This window comes from Ahaetulla prasina, chromosome 2, assembly GCF_028640845.1.
Source record: "Ahaetulla prasina isolate Xishuangbanna chromosome 2, ASM2864084v1, whole genome shotgun sequence".
NCBI classification, from domain to species: domain Eukaryota; kingdom Metazoa; phylum Chordata; class Lepidosauria; order Squamata; family Colubridae; genus Ahaetulla; species Ahaetulla prasina.
In genome coordinates this window covers 304,503,334-304,526,582 of record NC_080540.1, presented here as the reverse complement: position 1 = coordinate 304,526,582, position 23,249 = coordinate 304,503,334, and the positions used below count along the sequence as shown (strand labels likewise).

At 46.1% G+C, this 23,249-nt stretch overlaps 1 protein-coding gene across 3 annotated transcripts; it reads right to left on the bottom strand.

Moving 5' to 3' along the window:
* ARHGEF39 (Rho guanine nucleotide exchange factor 39) lies at positions 1–23,249 on the bottom strand. Of its 3 annotated transcripts, XM_058172553.1 has the most exons (9): positions 22,215–23,247; positions 12,226–12,320; positions 8,977–9,097; positions 8,616–8,734; positions 8,306–8,376; positions 7,985–8,113; positions 6,250–6,479; positions 5,934–6,022; positions 1–1,217 (listed from the first exon to the last, which is right to left on the bottom strand). In XM_058172553.1, exons 1-9 carry the CDS (start codon positions 22,362–22,364, stop codon positions 1,172–1,174), a joined length of 1,050 nt encoding a protein of 349 aa, XP_058028536.1. In that variant the 5' UTR covers positions 22,365–23,247; the 3' UTR covers positions 1–1,171. The 3 variants fall into 3 exon arrangements, with proteins under 3 accessions (XP_058028536.1, XP_058028538.1, XP_058028537.1); XM_058172555.1 differs by lacking the exon at positions 7,985–8,113 and having other exon boundaries at positions 22,215–23,249; XM_058172554.1 differs by lacking the exon at positions 12,226–12,320 and having other exon boundaries at positions 22,126–23,248.

Below are 23,249 nucleotides of genomic sequence, written 5' to 3'. Positions count from 1 at the left end.
TCTGGGGGTCGGTGCTCATCTCTGTTTCAAAGCCAAAGAGCCAGCGCTGTCCGAAGACGTCTCCATGGTCATGTGGCCGGCATAATTTTTAGAATAAAAATATATTCATAATTTTTTTACTCCTTTGATAATCATAGAGCTATGTTTTCCTTACCAATCCTCTGCAGTTTTCAGTATCACTACAGACAGTCCCAACCTATTGGGAAGGGGTTCACATGGATTTTACATTCACAATTGCAAAACAATGCATTTGAAAATAAGTGTTACTGATTTGCTTATTGCATCTACTCATTTTAGATGGAATTGGCAAACTTGTTGTAGAAATTGTTTTGCTACAATACATTATAATAAAATTGTTAAAAGGCACCATAAACTGCTCCTTCCTTCCCTAAAAAAATGGCATCTATTATCTGAAATTTGAGGATCTGAAAAATCTCCACAACCACATTCCACTGTTAGCAACAAAAATTCAGAAGTAATCTGTTGTTAATATCTGCTGAAAATAGGATTACAGCAATACCAAACTTTGTCTACATTTGGAGTTCTGGTTGCGTAGCAGTCATGCTACAGAATTTGAAAATGGTTAAAGCAGCAGTCTGTCTGCCCTGGTTCTACTGATGGAATTGGATTATAGAGTAATTGGCTCCCAAGCATGCAGTCTCAAGGACCTGTCCATGCCTTGGCATGTTTTTAAAACCCACTGAGTTCCAGCCCAAAAAGTTTCCTGTCTTGGCAGGCAAAATTAATCTCATAATAGAATTCACAAGAAGAAACCACCACCATTCATAGTCATTAAAAGAAAATAGACTTTTACATCCCACTGTGCAAGATCCACAGGTATGGAAAGTAGTTTGCGTAGAATCGTAATTACTTCCGTCCCGCTGTGTCACATGAGAATTGCTGAGAAGGCTATCCCATGGCAGGGCTCCCTGTCTCTAGGCTCAATAAGTATGGCTGTTCTGGAGGCAGCAGCCTCTGAGGAGAAGGGCTATTCCTAGCGTCCTGCTTCTCTGGACCGAAGGAACAGGGAACCAAACCAAGGACAGAGCTGTGTTAGGGTTATGCTTGGAGTTAGATGTCCAAAGGAGGGTAGCACTAATGTCTGCAAGTTGGCGGATTGCCAAACAACTGCCCAGGGCACACAGGCTATTTCCTGCAGAGTCCAGCTGGCTCACTCAGCCTTCTGAGAGGGTAGGCTGCAACAGACCTGAAGCTCTCTGTAAGAAGAGAGAAACAATCTTACCACGGCCATAATTGAAACCAGAATTTCCATCACTAAGCGATGAAGTCATAAAGTGCACTTACTTTATTTTGCGATGACAATCTAGGCCAGGGGTCTGCAACCTTAAACACTCAAAGAGCCATTTGGACCCGTTTCCCACAGAAACAAAAACATCGGGAGCCACAAAATTGGGCGGGCGTGGCCAACTCGACATCACTCACTCCCAGTCACATGACACACACACACAGGTCATGCCTACCCAGCCGGTCATTAGGGCAAAGAACCAGGAATCACAAAAGCCTTTTCTCTCCATCTCTCTCTCTCTCTCTCCCTCCCTCTCTCTCTCCTCCTTATCTCCCCTCCTCTCTTTCCCTCTCTCTGTCTCTCCCCCTCCTCTCTCCCTGTATCTTTGTATTTTTCCCCCTCCCTCTCTATTTTCCCCCCTCTATCTCTTCCCTTGTCTCTCCCTCTGTATCTATGTCTCTCCCCCTCCCCCTCTGTGTGTGTGTGTCTCTCTCTCTCTGTGTGTGTATCTCTCTCTCTCTCTGTGTGTCTGTGTCTCTTCTCACTCTTGGAAAGCCCAGCAAGCTCTTCTTGGAGCTCTTCGCTACTGTTTGTGTGCACAAGTGGGAATACCCTCAAGCGAGTGTCCGGCCACCCTGTGCACCTTTGCTGCGCTTTGGCCGAGCCCGCCGACTCGCTTGAGGTGGGTCTCCCTGCTCATGTGCATGCTTCCGGCCCTGCCACAGCCGGCCAGGAGGTCGCAAGAAGAGGAGAATTGCCAGAAGGGAAGCCTCCATTGCACTTCGCACTCGTTCCTCAGCCAGTTTGGATTTCCAAAAAGAAGAAACAAAAGCAGTAGCGAAGAGCCCCAAGGAGAGCTCTCCAGCTTGGCCCAGCCTCAGCTTTCCTCACCCCTGGGGTAGGCATGCGAGGTTCCGTGGGGCCAGTCCCCTTTTCCCGCTGCCCTGAGCTTCTTAAACTGCAGCTGGGTGCTGCGGGCCTGTCCCCCTTTCTGCCATCCCTTCCCCCCGGATCTCATTCCCACCCCACCAGCCTTCATGTTAGCATTGGTTGCGGCTGGGTCAGGGCAGTGTCTTGGGGCGGAGAGCAGATTGCGCATCTCCCCAAGTGACCGAGGCATGCCCAAGACCAACAAGAAGCTCCAGCAGCTTCACCACCACCAACACCCGCTGTCGCCCTTACCTTCTCAGGCTAGGCGAGTGACTGGGAAGAAAGGGTAAGGGGCAGGACCAGCCAGTGATGGGGCAGAGAGCCACAGCAGAGGGCCCAAAGAGCTGCAAGCGGCTCTGGAGCCACAGGTTAATGACACCCGATCTAGGCAGTCCCAGTTGCAATTATTAAATTAATGCCTTGGTTGTTAATGAGGCAACTTCCTGCCAGCTTCCACAAATCAAGTCAGTGGGGAAGCCAGCAGGAAGGTGCGAACCCCAAGTGCTGCCAAGTGGAGGAAGGAGGAAGAGATGTGGGAGGGTGTGCAAGGCCTCAGTTTGTGAAGCTGAAAACACTGCACAAATTTTGGTGTGGACCTTTTTCAGCCAGAGACCAGAGCAAGTCCTCTGACAGTTGGCTGTGACTTGCAAGATTCCCTGCCAGCCTCTCCACTGATTTTCTGGCAAAGCCAGCAAGAAATACTGCAAATGACTATCACATGATCACAGGGAGCTTGGCAACTGGCTGTAAATGGATGCTAAGTGCCCAGATCACAATCATGTGACCGCGAAACTCTTCATCAGCCAAAATGTCAGTAAGTACATTCAGCACCATTGCAACTTTGAACAGTCAAAATAAATGGCTGCAAGTTGAGGGCTACCTGTAATGCCTTCCCTTGAACTAGGTATCGGCAACCTGTGACTCTGGAACCGCATGCAGCTCTTTGGGCCTCTTCTGTGGCTCCCTGTCCCATCACTGCTTGGCCCCGCCCCTCACCTCTTCTATTTGTTTTTTGGATATTTTTGGAAATTAGGGCTGGCTGCGGATTGCCAGCCACAGGATTGCCAGCCACAGCGGAGGCTTTCCTTTGGCCGAATCTCCTCTATCTCCTCCTCTTGTGACCCCCCAGGCTGACTGTGCCTGAGCTGGGAGGGTGCGCATACGCAGGGAGACCTCAAGCAAGTGCCAAAGTGCAGGAAAGGCACAGGTTAGGGTTAGAGTGGCTGGCCGCTCACTTGTTTCCCCACACGTGCGCATGCTCCCAGCTCTGCCACAACCAGCCAGGGGGTCATGAGAGGAGGAGGGAGAGGAGGGTCACCGGAGAGTGCAGGTGTAAAGTGGCCCTGTACATGCCTTTGCGCCACATTTGTGCGTAAGGCAGCTTTCGCTTCCTGCCGCTTTAAGCTGGAGTTCGCACCCTCTATGCTCAGCCGAAGAGCTGCCAGGGATGGGGGATGACACAGCAAGGCGATGGCCGGAGCCTCAGTGCAGGAGAGAAGCCATGTCCTGTTAAGACCCTCCTTAAGCACGTGTGCCTTTGCTGCGCTTTGGCGCTCGGTTGCGCAGAGTCTCCGTGCGCTTGCTCCTGGCTCAGCCACAGCCAGCCAGGAGGTCACGAGAGGAGAAGGGGGGGGAAGGAGGAGGACAGTCAGTGGAAGGGAAGCCGCCACAGCTGCTGCCGATATTTTCTCATCCAGCCCAGATTTCCAAAAAGAATAAATAAAAGGAGTAGCGAAGTGCTCAAAGAAGAGCTTGCTGCCTTGGCCCAGCCGCAGCTTTCCAAGAGAGAGAGAGAGGGGGGGGGAGACAGAGTGATACACACGGGGGAGAGAGAGAGAGAGAGAGAGAGAGAGAGAGAGAGAGACACACACAGAGACACACAGAGTGATACACAGAGATGGGGTGAGGCAGAAACAGTGATATACAGAGGGGGGGGAGAAAGATAGAGGGGGGAAGGGGAAGATACAGAAAGGGTGGGAGAGGGGGGAAGATAGGGAGAGGGGGAGAGACATAGAAAATGGTTTTGTGGCTGGGTAGGTGTGGCTAGGGTATGGGAGTGAGTGACATCAACTTGGCCACGCCCACCCAGGTTTTGTGGCTCCCACTGTTTTTTTTTTCCTGTGGGAAATGGGTCCAAATCAGGTAAAATCTAAAAATTTTCCCTACCGGTTCTGTGGGCATGGCTTAATTGGTGGGTGTGGCTTGGTGGTCAGATAACTGGCTAGGTCTGGCCAATAACAATAAGTAATAAAAATAATAAAGTATACAAAAAAATAAGAGGTACCAAAAACCAACTTTCACACTTTACACACAACACAACACAACTGACTCACACACAATGTAAAAGCAGCTGCACTTCACCCAAAATGGCCTCTGCAACAAGCAGGAACCTCACACAGCCATAAAAAGCTCAAAAACCAACTTTTACACTTTACATACACACAAAACACAACACAACACAACTGACTCACACACAATGTAAAAGCAGCTGCACCTCACCCAAAATAGCCCCTGCAACAAGCAGGAACTTCACACAGCCATAAAAAGCTCAAAAACCAACTTTCACACTTTACACACTTTACACAACACAACTTACTCACACACACACACACACACAATGCCACATACAGCTTTGTGAGATTTTGTGTTTGTGTAGTTAGAGTGAAACACTACAGAAACACACCAAATCTCAGAAAGCTGCACAAATATTTTATTTTATTATTTTATTTATATTTTTTAGATCAGAGGTCTCCAACCTTAGTAACTTTAAGGTTTGTGGACTTCAACTCCCAGAGTTCCTTAGTCAGCAAAGGCAGATTGAGTTGCTCACCGAGGAGATGGATTGCAGGCAGGCAGATTCAGTTGCTAGCTGATGCAACTGATTGCAGCAGCCGAAGGAAAGCAAGGCTTAGCGAGCCTGAAAGAAGCAGCAATTAGGCAAGTGGGGACAGGCAATTGGGTGGGCATGGGCGGGGGCTGTTGTAAGAGGTCGTTAAAAAATGAATTTAAAAGCCTGTGATGATCAGGCAACTCAGCTGGGATCGCCAGAGGAAAAAAAGATAAAAGGCTCCTCTGACGATCCCAGCTGAACTTGCCTGATCGCCAGAACCTCTTAAAAGGATCTTTTTAACAACATGTTTTTTAAAGGTTCTAGTAATCAGGTAACTCAGCTGGGATCGCCAGAGGAGCTTTTTAAAAGTTTTTTTTTTTACAACCTCTTCTGCTGAAAAGGTTGTTAAAAAAGAGTTTAAAGGGTCCTGAGGATCCCAGCTGAGCCGCACGATCATCAAAGGCTTTTTTTTTTTACTTTTAAAAGCATTTTTTCAGCTGAAGAAAAAATGCTTTTAAAAGTTAAAAAAAAAAACCCCAAATGATGACGCGGCTCTGCGGGGCAGGGGATTTTTGCTATACCGGTTCTCTGAATCACCCACCGCCATCACTATCAGATCGGATGATCCGGTCTGAACCAGGAGCATTTCACCCCTGGTCCAAATGGCTCTTTGACTGTTTAAGGTTGCAGACCCCTGCCTTGAACTAAAGCACTGTCTCTGGGTCTGGCTCAGCCAGAGATCATTTTGGGCAGAAATTGAATCAGTGGCTGTAGTGGAAGAGTTGACCAGGGAAGCCCCAGACTCACTATGATACTTACAATGTGGTCACTGCCTCAGCCTAATTAACCCTTGTTGGGTTGTAATAAATGATTCCTTAAATGTTATTCAGAGTACTTTAGAGAAGAAGCAGGAGGGATGTAGCCTACCTGATAGCCACCACCAGATTCTGGTGCCATTTGGCAAAGTCCTCCTGATCGCAAGACATCAATAGTAACTTTTTTTGTGGGAAAGAGAGCTGAAAAGAGAAAAAGGACAGGAAACTGCTGTATGGCCAAAAGAAAATGTTCCCAGTTCACCCACCCCGAAGTCCCTGGCTATGGAGTCATCAATGCTTACTGTCCCTTCCTGGCACTAACCCCAGTTGTGCCTCCCACATTACCTTCCATCATAGATCAACCATGGGTTTCAGGGGAGAGGAGCCAGCACACTGGCAGACCCTGGGAGTGAAGGAAGAACACTTACACTGAGCAGCCCTCCTTGGCTCTGGGTGTGACCAAAGACCTTCTCCACAACACAGTGACTGAGAGGGTAAACAGCCTGGCAAGCAAACTTGTGTGAATTCCAAGGATGGAGCGGGTGGCAAGGCTTGGTTAACAACAAGATATCAGAGAAAAGGAAGCACCTCCTGCGCTGCATCTCCTTCCCCTTGGAGGGGACTTCCATCAGCCAACCTTCCTGGAGATACCGACGCCCTGCATGGAAAAAGGACAGAAACCCAGGAACGTATTAAGCAAGCTCTGAAACCACCTGAAGGCCATCGGTGACCCCAGGAGTGGTTTCTCTGGGAAATGCAGAGGGATTAGCGACACCGATCGCTGAGGCAAACCACTGGAACATAATTCAACTCAGTTGTTGACTTCAAAAAACATATGAGACAGCATTTCCAAATGATAGCTGGATTCCTAACATGTCAAGAGATTTATTTTAGACTCCATTTCCCTCCATGAAATAGATTTAAGGCATTGTACAAAAATACCAATATCTGAAGGTATATGGAAAATAAGTTTACAATAGGTTTTCTTTTGTGTGTGTTTTCTTTTGTGTGTGTGCGTGCGTGTATACTCTGTTCCTGCCCCAGCTCCTGCCCACCAAGCAGTTAGAAAGCATGCAAATGCAAGTAATAATAATAATAAGTGCCCCTTTGGTGGGAAGGTAACAACGTTCTGTGCACTCTGGAAAAGCAGCTGTGGAGAGAGAAGGGTTGCAGAACGAACCCTTGAGAGCTCCATGTAGCAAGACTTTCTGTTTCTGAAAGTCCAAGCCAGCCCCTTATTACTACTAAAATTATCCACTAATCCAAAGTAGCACTTTGTACTCATTGGATTTTCCTAGCCTCCATCTATGTTTGGCAGGTAATACTTCAACTGGCACATTAACTAAGAGCAGGTAGCAGTTTCCCAACCCCCTGAATTGGACCAGGGAGTCCCCACACTGATGGTAACTCTAAATCCCCACTAGTGTCACACAGGTAGGTCTAGCTCTGCTTTCACAGATGTCTGTGTAACATATTTCCCCTGTTGACCCAGAGGGTCCTAGGTGATGAAGATGAACTTGGTTCAACTGTGCTTCTCCCACCTGCTTCACAAGTCACATAGTAAGGCCATTCTTTATTTTGCTCCTCTTTACTTCTCCATTTCATTAGATAAACATTTATGAAACAACATGCCTTGTTCACTGGTGCACCAGTCACTTGAAAGTCCTCTGATGGGTCAAAAGCTTGGGCAGTTGATTGCATGCCTCATTGGGCTGATAGGTTTCCCCACCCGGTATTCCTGTTCTTTAAACGATTCCCCCCAGAACTGAGCTTGAAGTCAGATTTGTTAGTTTAAAAAAAGGATTAGAATATTTCTTCTTTATAGTTGGTAAAGATACTGATTTCATTGTGTTTGCCTTTTTTTGTGTATGTGCCTTCAAATCAGTGTTGACTTCTGGCAACTGTCTGGAGAAGTCCCTGCAGCTTTCTTGGCAAAAATTCAGAAATGTTTGCCTATCTTCTCCTTCCTAGGATTGAGAAAGAAGGACCAGCCCAAGGATACTCCAGCTGGCAGGACTAAAATTCATGGTCTCCTGGTTTCTAGCCTGATCCTTATATTGTAGCATTAATTGCTGGTTTTATTCTATGTCTGACCTGTGTTTAGTTATAGCCTCATCATGATTGTCTAGCATGAGGACTTGATAACCAACACAGAGGCCTCACCTGGAGCCAGCACTTGGGTCTTCCGTCCCTTGAGCTGTTTCTGTATCTGTCTCATCATCAATAGGTTCTCATGGACACGAGCAATTTCCTGGACTCGATGCAGGACCTCCAAAACAGACTTTAGGGACCCTGCAAGTGACAGCATATCACCCAAGAGCAACTTCACCTGTTTTCCTGCCTGGCTAACTGGGAAGGGGAGAAAAGCCAACCCTACAAAATTCTGTCAGGCAAGAATCAGGGGTCTCTGCTGCTGTGATGAAGAGCCGAACAGCTGAAGGCAAAAATTCAGGAGCGTATCACAGGGTTTAGTTAGAATCCTACCTTGGAGTTGGTCAAATCCAGAGCTCTCTGGGGGAGTGTGCTCCACCAAATCCTGCAGGAGGTGCCTATATCTACCAAACAAATATCAGAGGAGGAGATTTAAGCAACTGCCTCTAGCTGCACATCAGAGAGCCCAGCCTGCCTGCCTGCCCCCGCCCCCCATCTCAACCCCACCTTGCAAAGCAAGCAGTGAGGCAAAGCTCTTTCGGTCATGGCCCCCAACAGCCTCCCTCAGGAGTACAGGGAGGAGTGGCAGGTGAAGGTTGGCTTCCCATCCAGAGAAAGAAGACTCGGCTCTTCTGTCACTTACTGATGGAGCCTTTGCAGGGGCAGCGACAGCAGCTCTTCCAGCCGGCAACCTTTAAGCTCTGGACGGGATTCCTGAAGCTTCTTGAAGCGGGAAAAAGCTTTGTTCTTCTTTACCAGTTTCTACAGATGCACCCCAGTGAAGGGAAGAAGCAGGTCAGGGTGGCTGGCCAGCAAGTTCTGAGAACAGATCCCCAGCCTCATCTCCAGACCAAGATCTTGGCCAAAAAAACCAACCCAAGGATGCCCTTGGCTGTCAAGAACAGACAGCTGAAAGAAAAAACTGGGTGGAGGGGAGGGAGGAGAGCAGGGAATGCTGGGCATAAAGCACCGCCTCATCTGACATGTAAGCAATAAGGACGTACCTTAAGGATGTTCTGGGCCGCTTCCAGATTCTCTGCATAATGGACGTAGAACACCAGCTGGTGGCAGAAACTCTCGAGTCCTAATGCAAAATGGCCTCTGGTCAGGTGGAAAAGCAGTGTCCTGCAAGCAAAGAGAGGAGCCTTGAAGGAAATGACCAGGGGCCGGTGGCCTTTCTGCACTCGCCTTCTTCCGAGGGAAAAAAAGGCTACTGCAAGCAGCTGCCCAGCACCACATGCAAGAACAAAGAGTACAGCATAAAGAGGAGCAGAAACTGCTCAGAAGTCCAACTTCTGCTCAATCTGTCTTCCATTTTTGTGAGGCTCTCTAAAATTTGTTTGCTGACCTGACCAATTACATCTGCCTAAAAAAAAAAAAGTCACCTACACCTTTTAGGGCAGAATCTATCAGCTGACAGAATGGCACTTGAGGGGCCTTTGGAGCTCTCGGAGCTTGGCTGTTTTCTTGCAGATATTTCATTATCCAAACTAGGTAACATCAACAATGCTGGACTTCCATCAGATCCATCACTGATGAAATTGCCTACTTTGGGTAATGAAATGTCTGCAAGGAAACAGCCATCACTTCAATCCTATGCTACAAATCTTTTCCTCTTTCAGAATAGGACTTCACACTTCTAGTGGGCTGCGGGGACAGTTTATTTTTTAAGGATGTGCCTCTAGACAGCAACGTCTGGAAAAATACTGGAAAAGGTAATCAAGCAGAGGATTTATGAGCATCTAGTAAATGAACAAGGTGATTACTGGAAGCCAGCATGAGTTTGTTAAAAACAGACCATGCCAGACAAATCTTATTACCTTCTTTGATAAAGTGACTAAATAAGTAGATCAGGGAAATTCTGTGGCTGCTGTATATTTGGACTTCATTAAGGCATTTGACAAAATAGACCACAGTCTGCTTCTTGGTAAGGTAGAACCATGTGGGATAGACAGTACCACCACCAGGTGGATTAGCAATTGGCTAACCAAACTGCATCCAGCATGTAGTCCTCAATGGAGCTACATCTATATGGAGAGAAGCATGTGAAGGGTGGGGGATGGGACAACTTGCTATAGCCAACTTGCTGCAGCCAACTCACTATGGCCAACTCACCATAGGACAACTCGCTGCAGGACAATAATTCTATATAATTTTTTAAAATAAATTAAAAATATTTTAATTTTTGCCATTCACATTTTATTCTGTCCCTCCTTTTGCATTCTTTCTTTAATGATTCTATTCCATCATTTCTTTGATATTACTGTAACACTGGTCCTGTGGCAAGTTGTCCTGTGGCGAGATGGCTATGGCAGCTGTAGCGAGTTAGCTGTGGTGAATTGGTGGTGGGAAGTTGGTCATGGCGAGTTGGCCATAGTGAATTGTCATAGACCCAGTGGGGACCTCAAGGTTCGATCTTGGGCCCAGCACTCTTCAATGTCTTCATAAGTGGTCTAGATGAGGGAATAGAAAGGGAATTCTTTGCAACTGACAGCAAGCTGCGGGGAGGGTGTTTGCCAACCTTTTAGATGACAGAGTCAAGATTCAGAAGGATCTTGGCAGACTTGAGCATTGGGCCCTATCCAACAAGATGCAGTTCACCGGTGAGAAAAGTACGATCCCGCACATAGGTGGAAAAACAAAATGCATAGGTATAGAAGGTACCTGGATTGACAGTACAATAACAACTCTGAGAGGGATCTAGGTATCCTGGTGGATCATTGCTGAGGTATGAGTCGGCAATGTGCTACAGCTGCCAAAAAAGCCAGCGCAGTTCTAGCTGCATCAGTGGAGAGACCAAGGGAAGTGACAGTACCCCTCTATAATGCACTAGTAAGGCCACATTCAAAATTCTGCGTTCAATTCTGGTCAGCATGATAAGAAAAGGATGCTGAGGCCCTAGAAAGAGTGCAGAGAAGAGCAACAAAGATGATCAGGGATCTGGAGGCAAACTCATACAACAAACGGCTAAGGGTATTAGATTTGTTTAGACTATTGAAGGGGAGACATGGCAGCAGTCTTCCAGTACTTCAAGGATTGCCATGAGGAAGGGGGCGTCCATTTGTTCTCCACTGCGCCTGATGGCAAGACTAGAAGCAATGGGTGGAAGCTCATCAGAGGGAGATTCAACCTGAAAATAGAGATGAATTTCGTGACAGAGTGATCAATCAATGGAACAGCTTGCCTCCTGGAGCTGGAAAACTTCAAGACAAGATTGGACAACCACTTGTCCAGAATGGTTAAGGACTCCTGCCTTGGGCAGGGAGTTGGACTAGAAGACCTCCAAGGTCCCTTCCAACTCAGTGATTCCATGGTTCTATGAAATGGGGCTAACTCCAATCATGAACTCCAAGCATGAAGATGATGTGCTAAGGAATCATGTAATATTGTATGCTTTTCTTTTTTGCGAAAAATACAAGTTCCTTAATTATGGTTCTGTAACTTTATTTTTTCTTATATACATTTTATTAAGTTTATAAAAGAAGATAAATACTAACAAAAATTAATATAAAGAATAAAAAGAGAGAGAGACATCAAAGGTGCAAAAAGAAAAGATAAAAATAGGAAAAAGAAGCTTTTGATTTACTTTGTAGCAAACACGATATGGTTACCTAAACCAACCCTTCCTCCATTGTAGGGAGTGCTGAATCTTTTGAGCATATCATAATCTTGCTGCAATTGCAAAATACAAAAACAAAGTTGCATGACTTTTTTTGCAGCTGTCTATCCATTTTTCCCAAAAGGAAAGTATCTGGTTTCAAGTATACATTAGTCTTTAAAATCTACTGAATTTGTATCCAAAATGCTGAAATGTGTATTATTCACACATTTCCAATATAAATTTGAAGTGCCTTTATACATTCTAGACAATTTCTCTGGTGACTTACACTAACAGTACATCGTTTATAAAAATTCTCCTAACATTAGAACATAATGTAAATTTCAATATTTTCAGCCATGTCCTTTTCCCATTGTTCCATTCTATACTGTAATCAAAATTTGTAGCTCATTTTATCCTACTTTCTTGCATGCAATTTTAGTTTTTCAAGCCATATCCTACACACAGCAACATCCAGCTAATCCTATGATGGATCCTTCTTTGTACAGGAATTAATTAAACAATAAGGATGTGAACGCTCCTTTCCATCATCCATAGAGGGATCGGTAAAGTCCAAGAAAGAAGGTCAATGAGCGTGCATTGTCCATCCTCCCCACACCCACCCCCGGCCACAATGCCACAAGCCTGACCTTACCGGCTGGTGGAGCAGATGGACTCCCAGGGTCCAAAGAGAATCTTATGGATGTCTGGCTTCAAGATCCCCTTGGCCTTCAGGGTGACCACAAAGTACTGAAAAGGGACATAACACCATTACTGTCCAGGTGAAGCTGAGTACAACATTCCTATTTTCACTCTTCCTGCAGCATGAAGAAAATCTGGCTCATTGGGCATCTCAAGTTTGGTTCTTTAATACTGCTTTTTAGTCAAATAGTTTACTCAGTGCATTTACCTTATAGCTGATGCAAGAAAGTATATGCCCCTTGCAAGGTAAACTTCAGAGAGCCTGTCCTAAATAAAATTACTTGACCAAGTCTGAGCTAAAACTGGGCTTTGCTTATGCTGTTACCTACTAGCCAAAATGTGCTAAGCTAACCAGAAATCTCTTTAGAATGATGAATGTGGCATGGCTGCTAACTTAGCAAAAACCTTAACTGACCAAAGCCACAATGGGCTGTACAAAAATCCATGGGCCCCTGTTGGTGATGATGACAGAAGACTGTAACTCAGAACATGAAGAGTAAATGGTCATGAATTACCAAATAAAAAGCAAGAAATCAAAATAGATATGCGTGTCTGTGAAATTAAGAGAAAATAAAAATATGTAATAGATCTAAAAAAAAGGAAGCCTGATCATGTGAAATTGTGGAAGAAATTCAAATCCAAGCCATGTTTGTGTATCTTAGCAAAGATTTTAAACTTAGAAATAATAATAGACTAGACTAGTCTACAAAGTAGAAGACTTTATTGGCCAATGTGATTGGACACACAAGAAATTTGTCTCTAGTACATAAGCTCTCAGTTTACATACAAACAACAAGGTAATATAATCGATGTGCACTCAAACATAAAAACCACATAGAGCCAATATTATTGGAAACTTGGGAAAAAATTTGGGTTAGAAATGTTAAATTCATGCAGGCACAGAATCTGAGGGAAAATTTTTATAAAATGTTTTATAGATGGCACTTAGATCCTAAGAAATTATCGTGTATGTACCCAGATATGCAAGCAAAATGTTGGAGATGTAATTGTGATGATGCTACATATTTTCATATTTCGTGGACTTGTAAGGATATAAAGGCCTTTTGGATAAAAATTTGGTGGATTTTACAAAATGTTTTGAAAAAGAAGATAAAGTTCCTGTCGCAATTTTTTTTGTTGGGAATTATTACGGACTGTACAGTAATTGAGACTAAATTGATTTTAAATTTAATAACAGCAGCAAGATTACTAATAGGATAATACTGGAAGAAAAAAGAAGTACCTACAATAGAAGAATGGATATTGAAAGTTGCCAATTTGGCTGAGATGGCGAAGATATCAGCCTTTTTGAAAGACAATATGCAAGAAAGATACTTAAAGGAATGGGAAAAATGGATTGACTATATTCAAAGTAGATATCAGACTAAGAGTTATCAGACTGTTTTTGAATGATTATGATGTATTATTTTTGATTGTTTTCGGGGGAAGTTAGGAATTGATGATTGTAGGGGTATAATTAAGTTGGGACGAAAAATTTTTAGCATATGTTTGTTTTATTTTTAACTATACCTTGTGCTCATTCCGGGAAGTCGGGGGGGGGGAGGGGGGTTGTGAAGGGAGGGGGGAGGGGAGGTGGGGGAAAGGGGAAAAAAAATTTCTGTAAAACTTTTTGAATAAAAAAACAACAACATAAAAACCACATGTACATGCAAACAAGATAAATGTGGCTAAATGATGGGGGAACACCCAAAAACGTGTTTCAAAAAGGAGAACACTGAGAATGTCATGATTGGCTGAAGTTGAAATGATCCAGCAAAACAATGAACTGAGAAGTTTAAAGTAGAGATCAACCTATGAAGTAGTGGAGATAAATATGGCTTGCAAAAATAGAGGGGCAGCATGAATATAAGCCATATCAGGTATACTACTATGGGCAAGAATCCCTCAGAAGAAATGGAGTAGCCTTCATAATCAATAAAAAACTAGGAAAAGTAATACTGGGATACAATCCCCAAAATGACAGAATGATCTCAGTCCAAATCCAAGGCAAACCATTCAATATCACAGTAGTTCAAATCTATGCCCCAACCACTGGTGCTGAAGAAGATGAAATTGACCGGTTTTATGAAGCCCTACAGCACCTGATAGAATTAACACCAAAAAATGATGTCCTTATCATCATGGGAGATTGGAATGCTAAAGTAGGAAGCCAAAAGATAACCGGAATAACAGACAAGTATGGCCTTGGAGCAGGGGTGAAATCTAAAAATTTTCCCTACCGGTTCAGTGGGCGTGGCTTAATTGGTGGGCATGGCTTGGCGGTCAGATGACTGGGTGGGCGTGGCCAATAACAATAAATAATAAAAAATAAACAAAGTATACAAAACAATAAGAGGTACCAAAAACCAACTTTCACTTTTCACTTTGCCTCCCACCGACCCGTGCACTCTTCCAGAGAGGGACTCCTCAGGGTACCATCAGCCAAGCAATGTCGGCTGGCGGCCCTCAGGGGAAGGGCCTTTTCTGTGGGGGCTCCCACCCTCTGGAACGAACTTCCCCCAGGACTTCGTCAACTTCCTGACCTTCGGACCTTCCGCCACGAGTTGAAGACGTATCTATTTATCTGCGCAGGACTAGCATAGAATTTTTAGAAGTTTTATTATTCGGTTTTAAATTTTAAAGTGGGTTTTATTGTTTTAAATGCATTTTAAATTGGGGCCATATTTAATAAGTTTTTTAATTATTGATTTTATTCTGTACTTATTTATTGTTGTTTTATTTGGCTGTGAACCGCTCCGAGTCCTTCGGGAGAAGGGCGGTATAAAAATTTAATTAAATAAATTAAATAAAATAATAAATCACACTTTACACACACAACACAACACAACAGACTCACACACAATGTAAAAGCAGCTGCACTTCACCCAAAATGGCCCCTGCAAGAATCAGGAACCTCACACTTTCACACTTTACACACACATAACACAACTGACTCACGCACACACAAAATGCCACATACAGTTTTGTGAGATTTTGTGTGTGTAGTTAGAGTGAAACACTACAGAAACACACCAAATCTCAGAAAGCTACACAAATATCTTATTTTATTATTTTTATTTATTTTTTTAGATCAGGGGTTTCCAACTTTAGTAGCTTTAGGTTTTTGGACTTCAATTCCCAGAGTTCCTCATTCAGCAAAGCAGGAAGTCAAAGCAGGCTGTAATCAGTAGCTGAAGTAAGCATTGCATTGCCAGCCCGAAAGGAGCAGTATGCAGTAATTATAGGTAAGTGAAGAGGGGGCATTGGGTGGGCATGGGTGGGGGCTCTTGTAAGTGGGGGCTGTTAAAAAGTGATTTTAAAAGCCTGCTAGGATCAGGAAACTCTTCTGGGATCGCCAGAGGAAAAAAAGTTTTAAAGTCAGCTCCTCTGATGATCTCACCTGAAGTTCCCTCATAGCAGCCCAGAACCTCTTAAAATAATTGTTTTAACATGTAGAAAACATGTTTTTTAAGGTTCTGGTGATGAGGAACTCAGCTGGGATAGCCAGAGGAGCCTTTTAAAGCCCCCCCTTTTTTCCTTTTTTTCCCCTTCAGCTGAAGAGGTTTTTTTAAAAAAAAACTTTTAAAGTGTTCTGATGATCTCTGCTCAGCCCTGCGATCATCAAAGAGTTTTGTTTTTTTTACTTTTAAAGGCATGTTTTCGGCTGAAGAAAAACTTTTAAAAGTAAAAAAAAAAACAAAAACCTCTGCTGATGGTGCGGCTCAGCAGAGGCAGGGGGGGCGGGGCCAGGGATTTTTGCTACCGGTCCTCCGAACCAGCAGCTGCCATCGCTACATAATCGGGCGAGCCGCTGTGAACCGGGAGCATTTCACCCCTGCCTTGGAGTACCACAGGCTGATAGAATTCTGTCAAGATAATACGATGGTCATAGCTCTCACAGGGAGGGACTCCTCAGGGTGCCGTCAGCCAGGCAGTGCCGGCTGGCAACGTCCAGGGGAAGGGCCTTTTCTGTGGGGGCTCCCACCCTCTGGAACGAATTTCCCCCAGGACTTCGCCAACTTCCTGACCTTCGAACCTTTCACCACGAGCTTAAGACACATCTTTTTATCTGCGCAGGACTGGACCAGAATTTTAAATTTTGGTTTTAATGGGGTTTTACTATTTTATTGGGGTTTTAATATTCGGCCGTATTTAATAAGTTTTTTAAATTGGGTTTTAATTTGTATTTATGTGTATATTTTACTTGGCTGTAAACCGCCCTAAGTCCCTTGGGAGATAGGGCGGTATAAAAATATGATTAAATAAATAAAATAAATAGCAAACACACTTTTCCAACAACCTAAGAGACGACTCTACACATGGACATCACCAGATGGTCAACCCAGAAATCAGATTGACTATGTGCTTTGCAGCCAAAGATGGAGAAGCTCTATACAGTCAGTAAAAACAAGACCAGGAGCTGACTGTGGCTCAGATCATGACCTTCTTCTTGCAAAATTTAGGCTTAAACTAAAGAAAGTAGGGAAAAGCATCAGGGCACTCAGGTATGAACTAAATCATATCCCTGATGAATATACAGTAGAAGTCACAAATAGATTTAAAGAATTAGATCTGTTAGACAGAGTGCCTGATGAACTATGGATGGAGGTTCGCAACATTGTACAAGAGGTAGCAACTAAAACCATCCCAAAGAAAAAGAAATGCAAGAAAGCAAAATGGCTGTCTGAGGAAGCTCTGCAAATAGCTGAGGAAAGAAGGGAAGCGAAAGGCAAGGGAGAAAGAGAAAGATACACCCAGTTGAATGCAGAATTCCAGAGAATAGCTAGAAGAATGCATTCTTAAATGAACAGTGCAAAGAAATAGAAGAAAACAATAGAATAGGGAGGACCAGAGATCTATTCAAGAAAATTGGAGATATGAAGGGAACATTTCATGCAAAGATGGGCATGATAAAGGACCAAAATGGCAGGGACCTAACAGAGGCAGAAGAGATTAAGAAGAGGTGGCAAAATTACACAGAACTACTATACAAGAATGAGCTTAACATCCCTGATAACCACAATGGGGTGGTCACTAACCTTGAGCCAGTCATCCTAGAATGTGAAGTCAAATGGGCCTTAGGAAATCTGAGCAACAACAAAGCTAGTGGAGGAGACAGTATTCCAGCTGAGCTATTCAAAATCTTAAAAGACGACGCAGTAAAAGTACTACCCAATTTGCCAGCAAATTTGGAAAACTCAACAATGGCCACAGGATTGGAAAAGATCAGTTTACATTCCAATTCCAAAGAAAGGCAATGCCAAAGAATGTTCAAACTATCGCACCATTGCACTCATTTCAATGCTAGTAAGGTTATGCTTAAAATCCTACAAGCTAGGCTCCAGCAGTATGTGGATCAAGAACTACCAGAAGTACAAGCAGGATTTCACAGAGGCAGAGGAACTAGAGATCAAATTGCCAACATACGCTGGATCATGGAGAAAGCTAGGGAGTTCCAGAAAAACATCTACTTCTGCTTCATTGACTATGCTAAAGCCTTTGACTGTGTGGATCACAACAAATTGTGGCAAGTTCTTAAAGAGATGGGAGTACCAGACCATCTTATTTGTCTCTTGAGAAACCTGTATGCGAGTCAAGAAGCAACAGTGAGAACTGAACACGGAACCACTGATTGATTCAAAATTGAGACCCCCAGACTTATGGTCATGGGGGATTTCAACTTGCCATCGGCGGGCGATTCATCAACGGCAGCTCGGGAGTTCATGGCTTCCATGACGGCTCTGGACCTGACCAAGGTAGTGGCGGTCCCCGCCCACGTCGGGGGTAACACACTGGACTTGATTTTCTTCTCGGGACAGTGGCTAAATGATCTGGAGTTAGGGGAATTAGTATCTCAACCCTTGTCATGGTCAGATCATTTACTCCTTCAGCTAGACTTTCGGACCGCTACACCTCACCGCAGGGAGACGGAAACGGTCCAATGGTTCCGTCCCAGGCGCCTGATGGACCCTGAGAGGTTTCTGACGGAGCTTGGGCCATTTCCGAGGGAGTTAGCCCACGGCTCGGCTGGGAGGAGGCGGCCGCTGGAGCCTTAGACCGTGTCGTGCCTTTGCAGCTTCTGACCCGGCGACGAACTCGACCAGCTCCTTGGTACAACGAGGAGCTGAGAGAGATGAAGCGCCGGAAAAGAAGCCTAGAGAGCGCCTGGAGGTCCAGCCGTTCCGAATCAGACCGAACACTAGTGAGGTCATATATTCAGACCTATCTAGTGGCGATCAGGGCGGCGAAACATAACCATTTCTCCGCACTCATCGCATCGGCAGGTAATCGCCCAGCCACCCTGTTTAGGGTGACCCGCTCCCTGCTTAGGCAGGAGGCTCGGGAGGACCCCTTACAGGGTCGCGCTGAGGATTTTGTTCAGTATCTGTCTGATAAAATTGCTCAGATTCGGGACGGCCTGGACACTGATTGGATAGATCCAGGTGGGATGGTGGAGACGAGTCTTGAGAGTATTATCTGGGCTGAGTTCGATCCTGTGACTCCTGATGACATGGACAGGTTGTTGGGTAGGTTGAATTCCACCACATGTTTATTGGACCCGTGTCCCTCCTGGATGGTACTGGCCACACGGGAGGTTACATGAGGCTGGCTCCAGGGAGTTACTAACGCTTCTTTGTTGGAGGGTGTTTTCCCCGCCGCTTTGAAAGAGGCGGTGGTGAGGCCTCTCCTCAAGAAGCCCTCCCTGGATCCGGCTGTTTTAGCGAACTACCGTCCAGTCTCCAACCTTCGCTTTTTGGCGAAGGTTGTTGAGAGTGTGGTGGCGTATCAGCTTCCTGAGCACCTGGAGGAAATTGTCTATCTGGACCCGTTCCAGTCCGGTTTCAGACCCGAATACAGCACCGAGACGGCTTTGGTCGCGTTGGTGGATGACCTCTGGAGAGCCCGGGACAGGGGTTGCTCCTCTGTCCTGGTTCTATTAGATCTCTCGGCGGCTTTTGATACCATCGACCATGGTATCCTGCTGCGACGGTTGGAGGGATTGGGGGTGGGAGGCACCGTTTATCGGTGGTTCTCCTCCTGTCTCTCTGACCGTTCGCAGACAGTGTTGGCAGGGGGGCAGAGGTCGACCCCAAGGCGCCTCACTTGTGGGGTGCCTCAGGGGTCGGTTCTTTCGCCTCTCCTGTTCAACATCTATATGAAGCCGCTGGGTGAGATTATCCGTGGTTTCGGGGTGGATTATCATCTGTACGCTGATGATACTCAGCTGTACATTTCGACCCCGAACCACCCCAACGAAGCCGTTGAGGTGATGGGCCGGTGTCTTGAGGCTGTGCGGGTCTGGATGGGGAGGAACAGGCTCCAACTCAACCCTTCCAAGACAGAGTGGCTGTGGGTTCCAGCGTCCCGGTACAGTCAGCTTACACCATCGCTGACTGTGGGGGAGGAAGTCCTGACCCCCAGGGAGGGAGTGCGCAACTTAGGCATTCTCCTGGACGATCGGCTGTCCTTAGAGGATCATTTGACGGCCGTCGCCAGGGGAGCATTTTATCAGGTTCACCTGATTCGCCTGTTGCGCCCCTTCCTTGACCGGGACGCCTTACGCACGGTTACTCACGCCCTCGTCACTTCCCGCCTGGACTATTGCAATGCTCTCTACATGGGGCTCCCCTTGAAGAGTACCCGGAGGCTCCAGTTAGTCCAGAATGCAGCCGCGCGGGTGATAGAGGGAGCACCGCGTTGCTCCCATATAACACCCATCCTGCGCGGTCTACACTGGCTACCGGTAGCCTTCCGGGTGCAATTCAAGGTTTTGATTACCATCTTTAAAGCGCTCCATGGCTTAGGACCGGGATACCTTCGAGACCACCTTCTGCCACCGATTGCCTCCCAACGACCCGTGCGCTCCCACAGAGTGGGCCTCCTCAGGGTGCCGTCGACCAAACAATGTAGGTTGGCGACCCCCAGGGGGAGGGCCTTCTCTGTGGCGGCACCAGCCCTGTGGAACGAGCTTCCTCCGGGATTACGACAACTCCCCGACCTCCGGACCTTCAGACGCGAACTGAAGACTTTATTATTTCAGCGCGCTGGACTAGCCTAAGAATAAAATGTTTTAACTAAATTTTAAGGGTTTTTTAATGGGTTTTTATCATTTTTAGTGATTTGGCCATGATAATATTTAGTTTTAATTGGGTTTTTAATGCTTATTTATTATATTGTTTTTTAATATGCCTGTGAACCGCCCTGAGTCCTACGGGAGATGGTGCGGTATAAAAGTATGATTAATAAATAAATAAATAAATAAAATTGGGAAAGGAGTCCGGCAAGGCTGTATACTATCACCCTGCCTATTTAACTTATATGCAGAGCACATCATGAGAAAGGCGGGGCCAATTAGGATTGCAGGAAGAAATATCAACAACCCCAGATATGCAGATGATACCACTCTAATGGCAGAAAGCAAAGAGGAACTAAAGAGCCTCTTGATGCGGGTGAAGGAGGAGAGTGCAAAAGTTGGCTTGAAACTCAACATTAAGAAAACTAAGATCATGGCATCCAGCCCTCTCAATTCCTGGCAGATAGATGGTGAAGAAATGGAGGTAGTAACAGATTTTATTTTCCTGGGCTCCAAGATCACTGCAGATGGGGACTGCAGCCAAGAAATTAAAAGACGCTTGCTCCTGGGGAGGAAAGCTATGGCAAATCTAGACAGCGTACTAAAAAGCAGAGACATCACCCTGCCAACAAAAGTGCGTATAGTCAAGGCTATGGTTTTCCCAGTTGCAATGTATGGCTGTGAAGGTTGGACCATAAGAAAGGCTGAACGCCAAAGAATTGAGGCCTTTGAACTCTGGTGCTAGAGAAGACTCCTGCGAGTCCCTTGGACTGCAAGGTGAACAAACAAGTCAGTTCTAGAGATCAACCCTGACTGCTCTTTAGAAGGCCAGATCCTGAAGATGAAACTGAAATACTTTGGCCACCTGATGAGAAGGAAGGACTCCCCGGAAAAGAGCCTAATGCTGGGAAAGATTGAGGGCAAAAGAAGAAGGGGACAACAGAGAACGAGGTGCTGGAGTCACTGAAGCAGTCGGCAGCTTAAATGGACTCCAGAGGATGGTAGAGGACAGGAAGGCATGAAGGAACGTTGTCCATGGGGTTGCTATGGGTCGGACACGACTTCGCAACTAACAACAACAACGAATATAAGCATCCCTTTTCTCATCTCAAGTTTCTTCTGTTTCCACCCCCACGCCCAAGGTTTCCTAATTAAAGCAAATCCAGTTAACATTGTTCAAGTCACCAGCATTTGAGTGGCCTTCCGGATTGCTCTGTTCCCACCTCCCCATCCTCCCCTCTCCCCTCTGAAAGGGGGGACTGACCTGCTCTTTCTACCAGGAATGTTTTAAAACCTTTCAGTGAGTGAATGTGGGTGTAAGGGTAGAAGAGAGAGTTGCTGCTGCTACAGTTTCTTCCTGTTGCTTTGCTTTGCTTTAAACATTTCAGTAAAGTGCTGTTTTCAATTGCCTTACATAAGGGGAAGTAGACATAAATTAGGGAAAAATGCATTTATGTATTGCTGTAGCTTAGGTTAGTCCATTTCCAGAGAGTTTGAATAGTTTCCAGTATTAACAAAGATTAAAAATAAGTATCAATTAACTCAATTTATTCAACCACTCGCCCCTTCGAGACAGTGTGATCTTACTCGTCCCTATTTTCTTCCGAAGAGGCATGTTTAACAGCTGCCGAAAAAGTCTCCATAACCCGGGGGCTGCTGCTCCAAAGGAGACAGGCCCCTTAAACACCAGCCACTCCGTCGGCCTCTCTCCTTCCGCGAAGGGTAGGGGCATCCGGCCGCCACATCCTTCCCCGCCTCACGCTTGCCCCACGAATTTACCCCGACCGCGTCCACATCCACGGGAGCCCAGGGACACGCGAGAGGCGCGGGAGCGGCGCGGCCGCCTGCCGGCGCATCCTCCTCCTCACCGTCGCAACCCCTTCGAGATCCTCCAGGTATCGCCCTTCGGTCCGGAGCAGCTCCTCCGCTCGGCCGCGGAGCTTGCGCTCCCAGCCGGCCCTCCCCTCCGGCGAGGAGCTGCGGCTGTGCCCGAGAGGGCCCGTAGCGTCGGCGCTCATCCCCGGGAAGACGGTTCCGTCGCGGACTCGGCTTTGGACCGACCGGAGCCCAGAGGAGGGAGAGCCGGTCCTTGAGCCACCACCTTTCCCTGGGAAGCTAGCTGGGTCTGCCCGAACGGCGCCGCCTGCGTTCAAACGGCCACCCGGCGCCGCCCCTTCCGGAGTCAAGAGGGCGGGAGGCTGGAGAAGAGGCCGGGGGACGGCTAGAGCTCGTTTTCTAACATAGGGTCAGGATCTTTCGTTTGAATATTTGCATTTTGATGAAGATTCAGAAACCGCGTCTCCGTTTGTTTTATTTTGTATTGGACGTTTTGCACGTTCTTGTTTCACCGGCATTGAGAGCCGTTCCCACTTCACAAAGGCATGGCACAACATAGGAGAAGAAACCCGTCAGGACAAGATTCAGCAGCCCATCTGCATTTCAAGGGTCACTCTTTTGAAGACAGCAGAGTCCAAATTTTGCAGAGAGCACCGCGGGTGTGAAAGAGGGGTCCAAGAGGCCAAAGATGTCAAACTGGACATCAGCAGAGGCAGAGGGATATGGCACCATCTATCTCCTGTCTATACCACAGTCCTTTCAGCAGTCTCAAGAAGGCGGCACACCCATTTGCATCACTTGGTGACCCCAGGACACAAATAAACCTCCAGGTGGCCTAAAAAGGATGCAAATGACCAGCTAACTGCAAGGAGTAGGAATCCTTCCATTTCCCACCATCCAGTCAGAGCTGAAGAAACTTCTTGGATGAGAAGTAAAATATCTCCAAACAAAAACAAGAAAGTTCAGTTGTCCCTTGAAAAAACACCTTTGGGACATTCCAAGGACAGTTTCTCAAGAGGCCCTGGGACAGATTAACAGAGTTTGGAAGGGACCTTATAGATCATCTA

What these genes read in the sequence shown, in the direction of transcription:
- ARHGEF39 (XM_058172553.1), bottom strand. Translation starts at nt 22,364, where the DNA reads ATGAGCGCCGACGCTACGGGCCCTCTCGGGCACAGCCGCAGCTCCTCG. An exon ending in CCCCTGCAAAGGCTCCATCA is followed by an intron (nt 8,377 to 8,615) that starts GTAAGTGACAGA and finishes TTTGTTTGGTAG; the next exon opens with ATATAGGCACCTCCTGCAGG. An exon ending in GCCAAGGAGGGCTGCTCAGT is followed by an intron (nt 6,023 to 6,249) that starts GTAAGTGTTCTT and finishes TTCTCTTTTCAG; the next exon opens with CTCTCTTTCCCACAAAAAAA.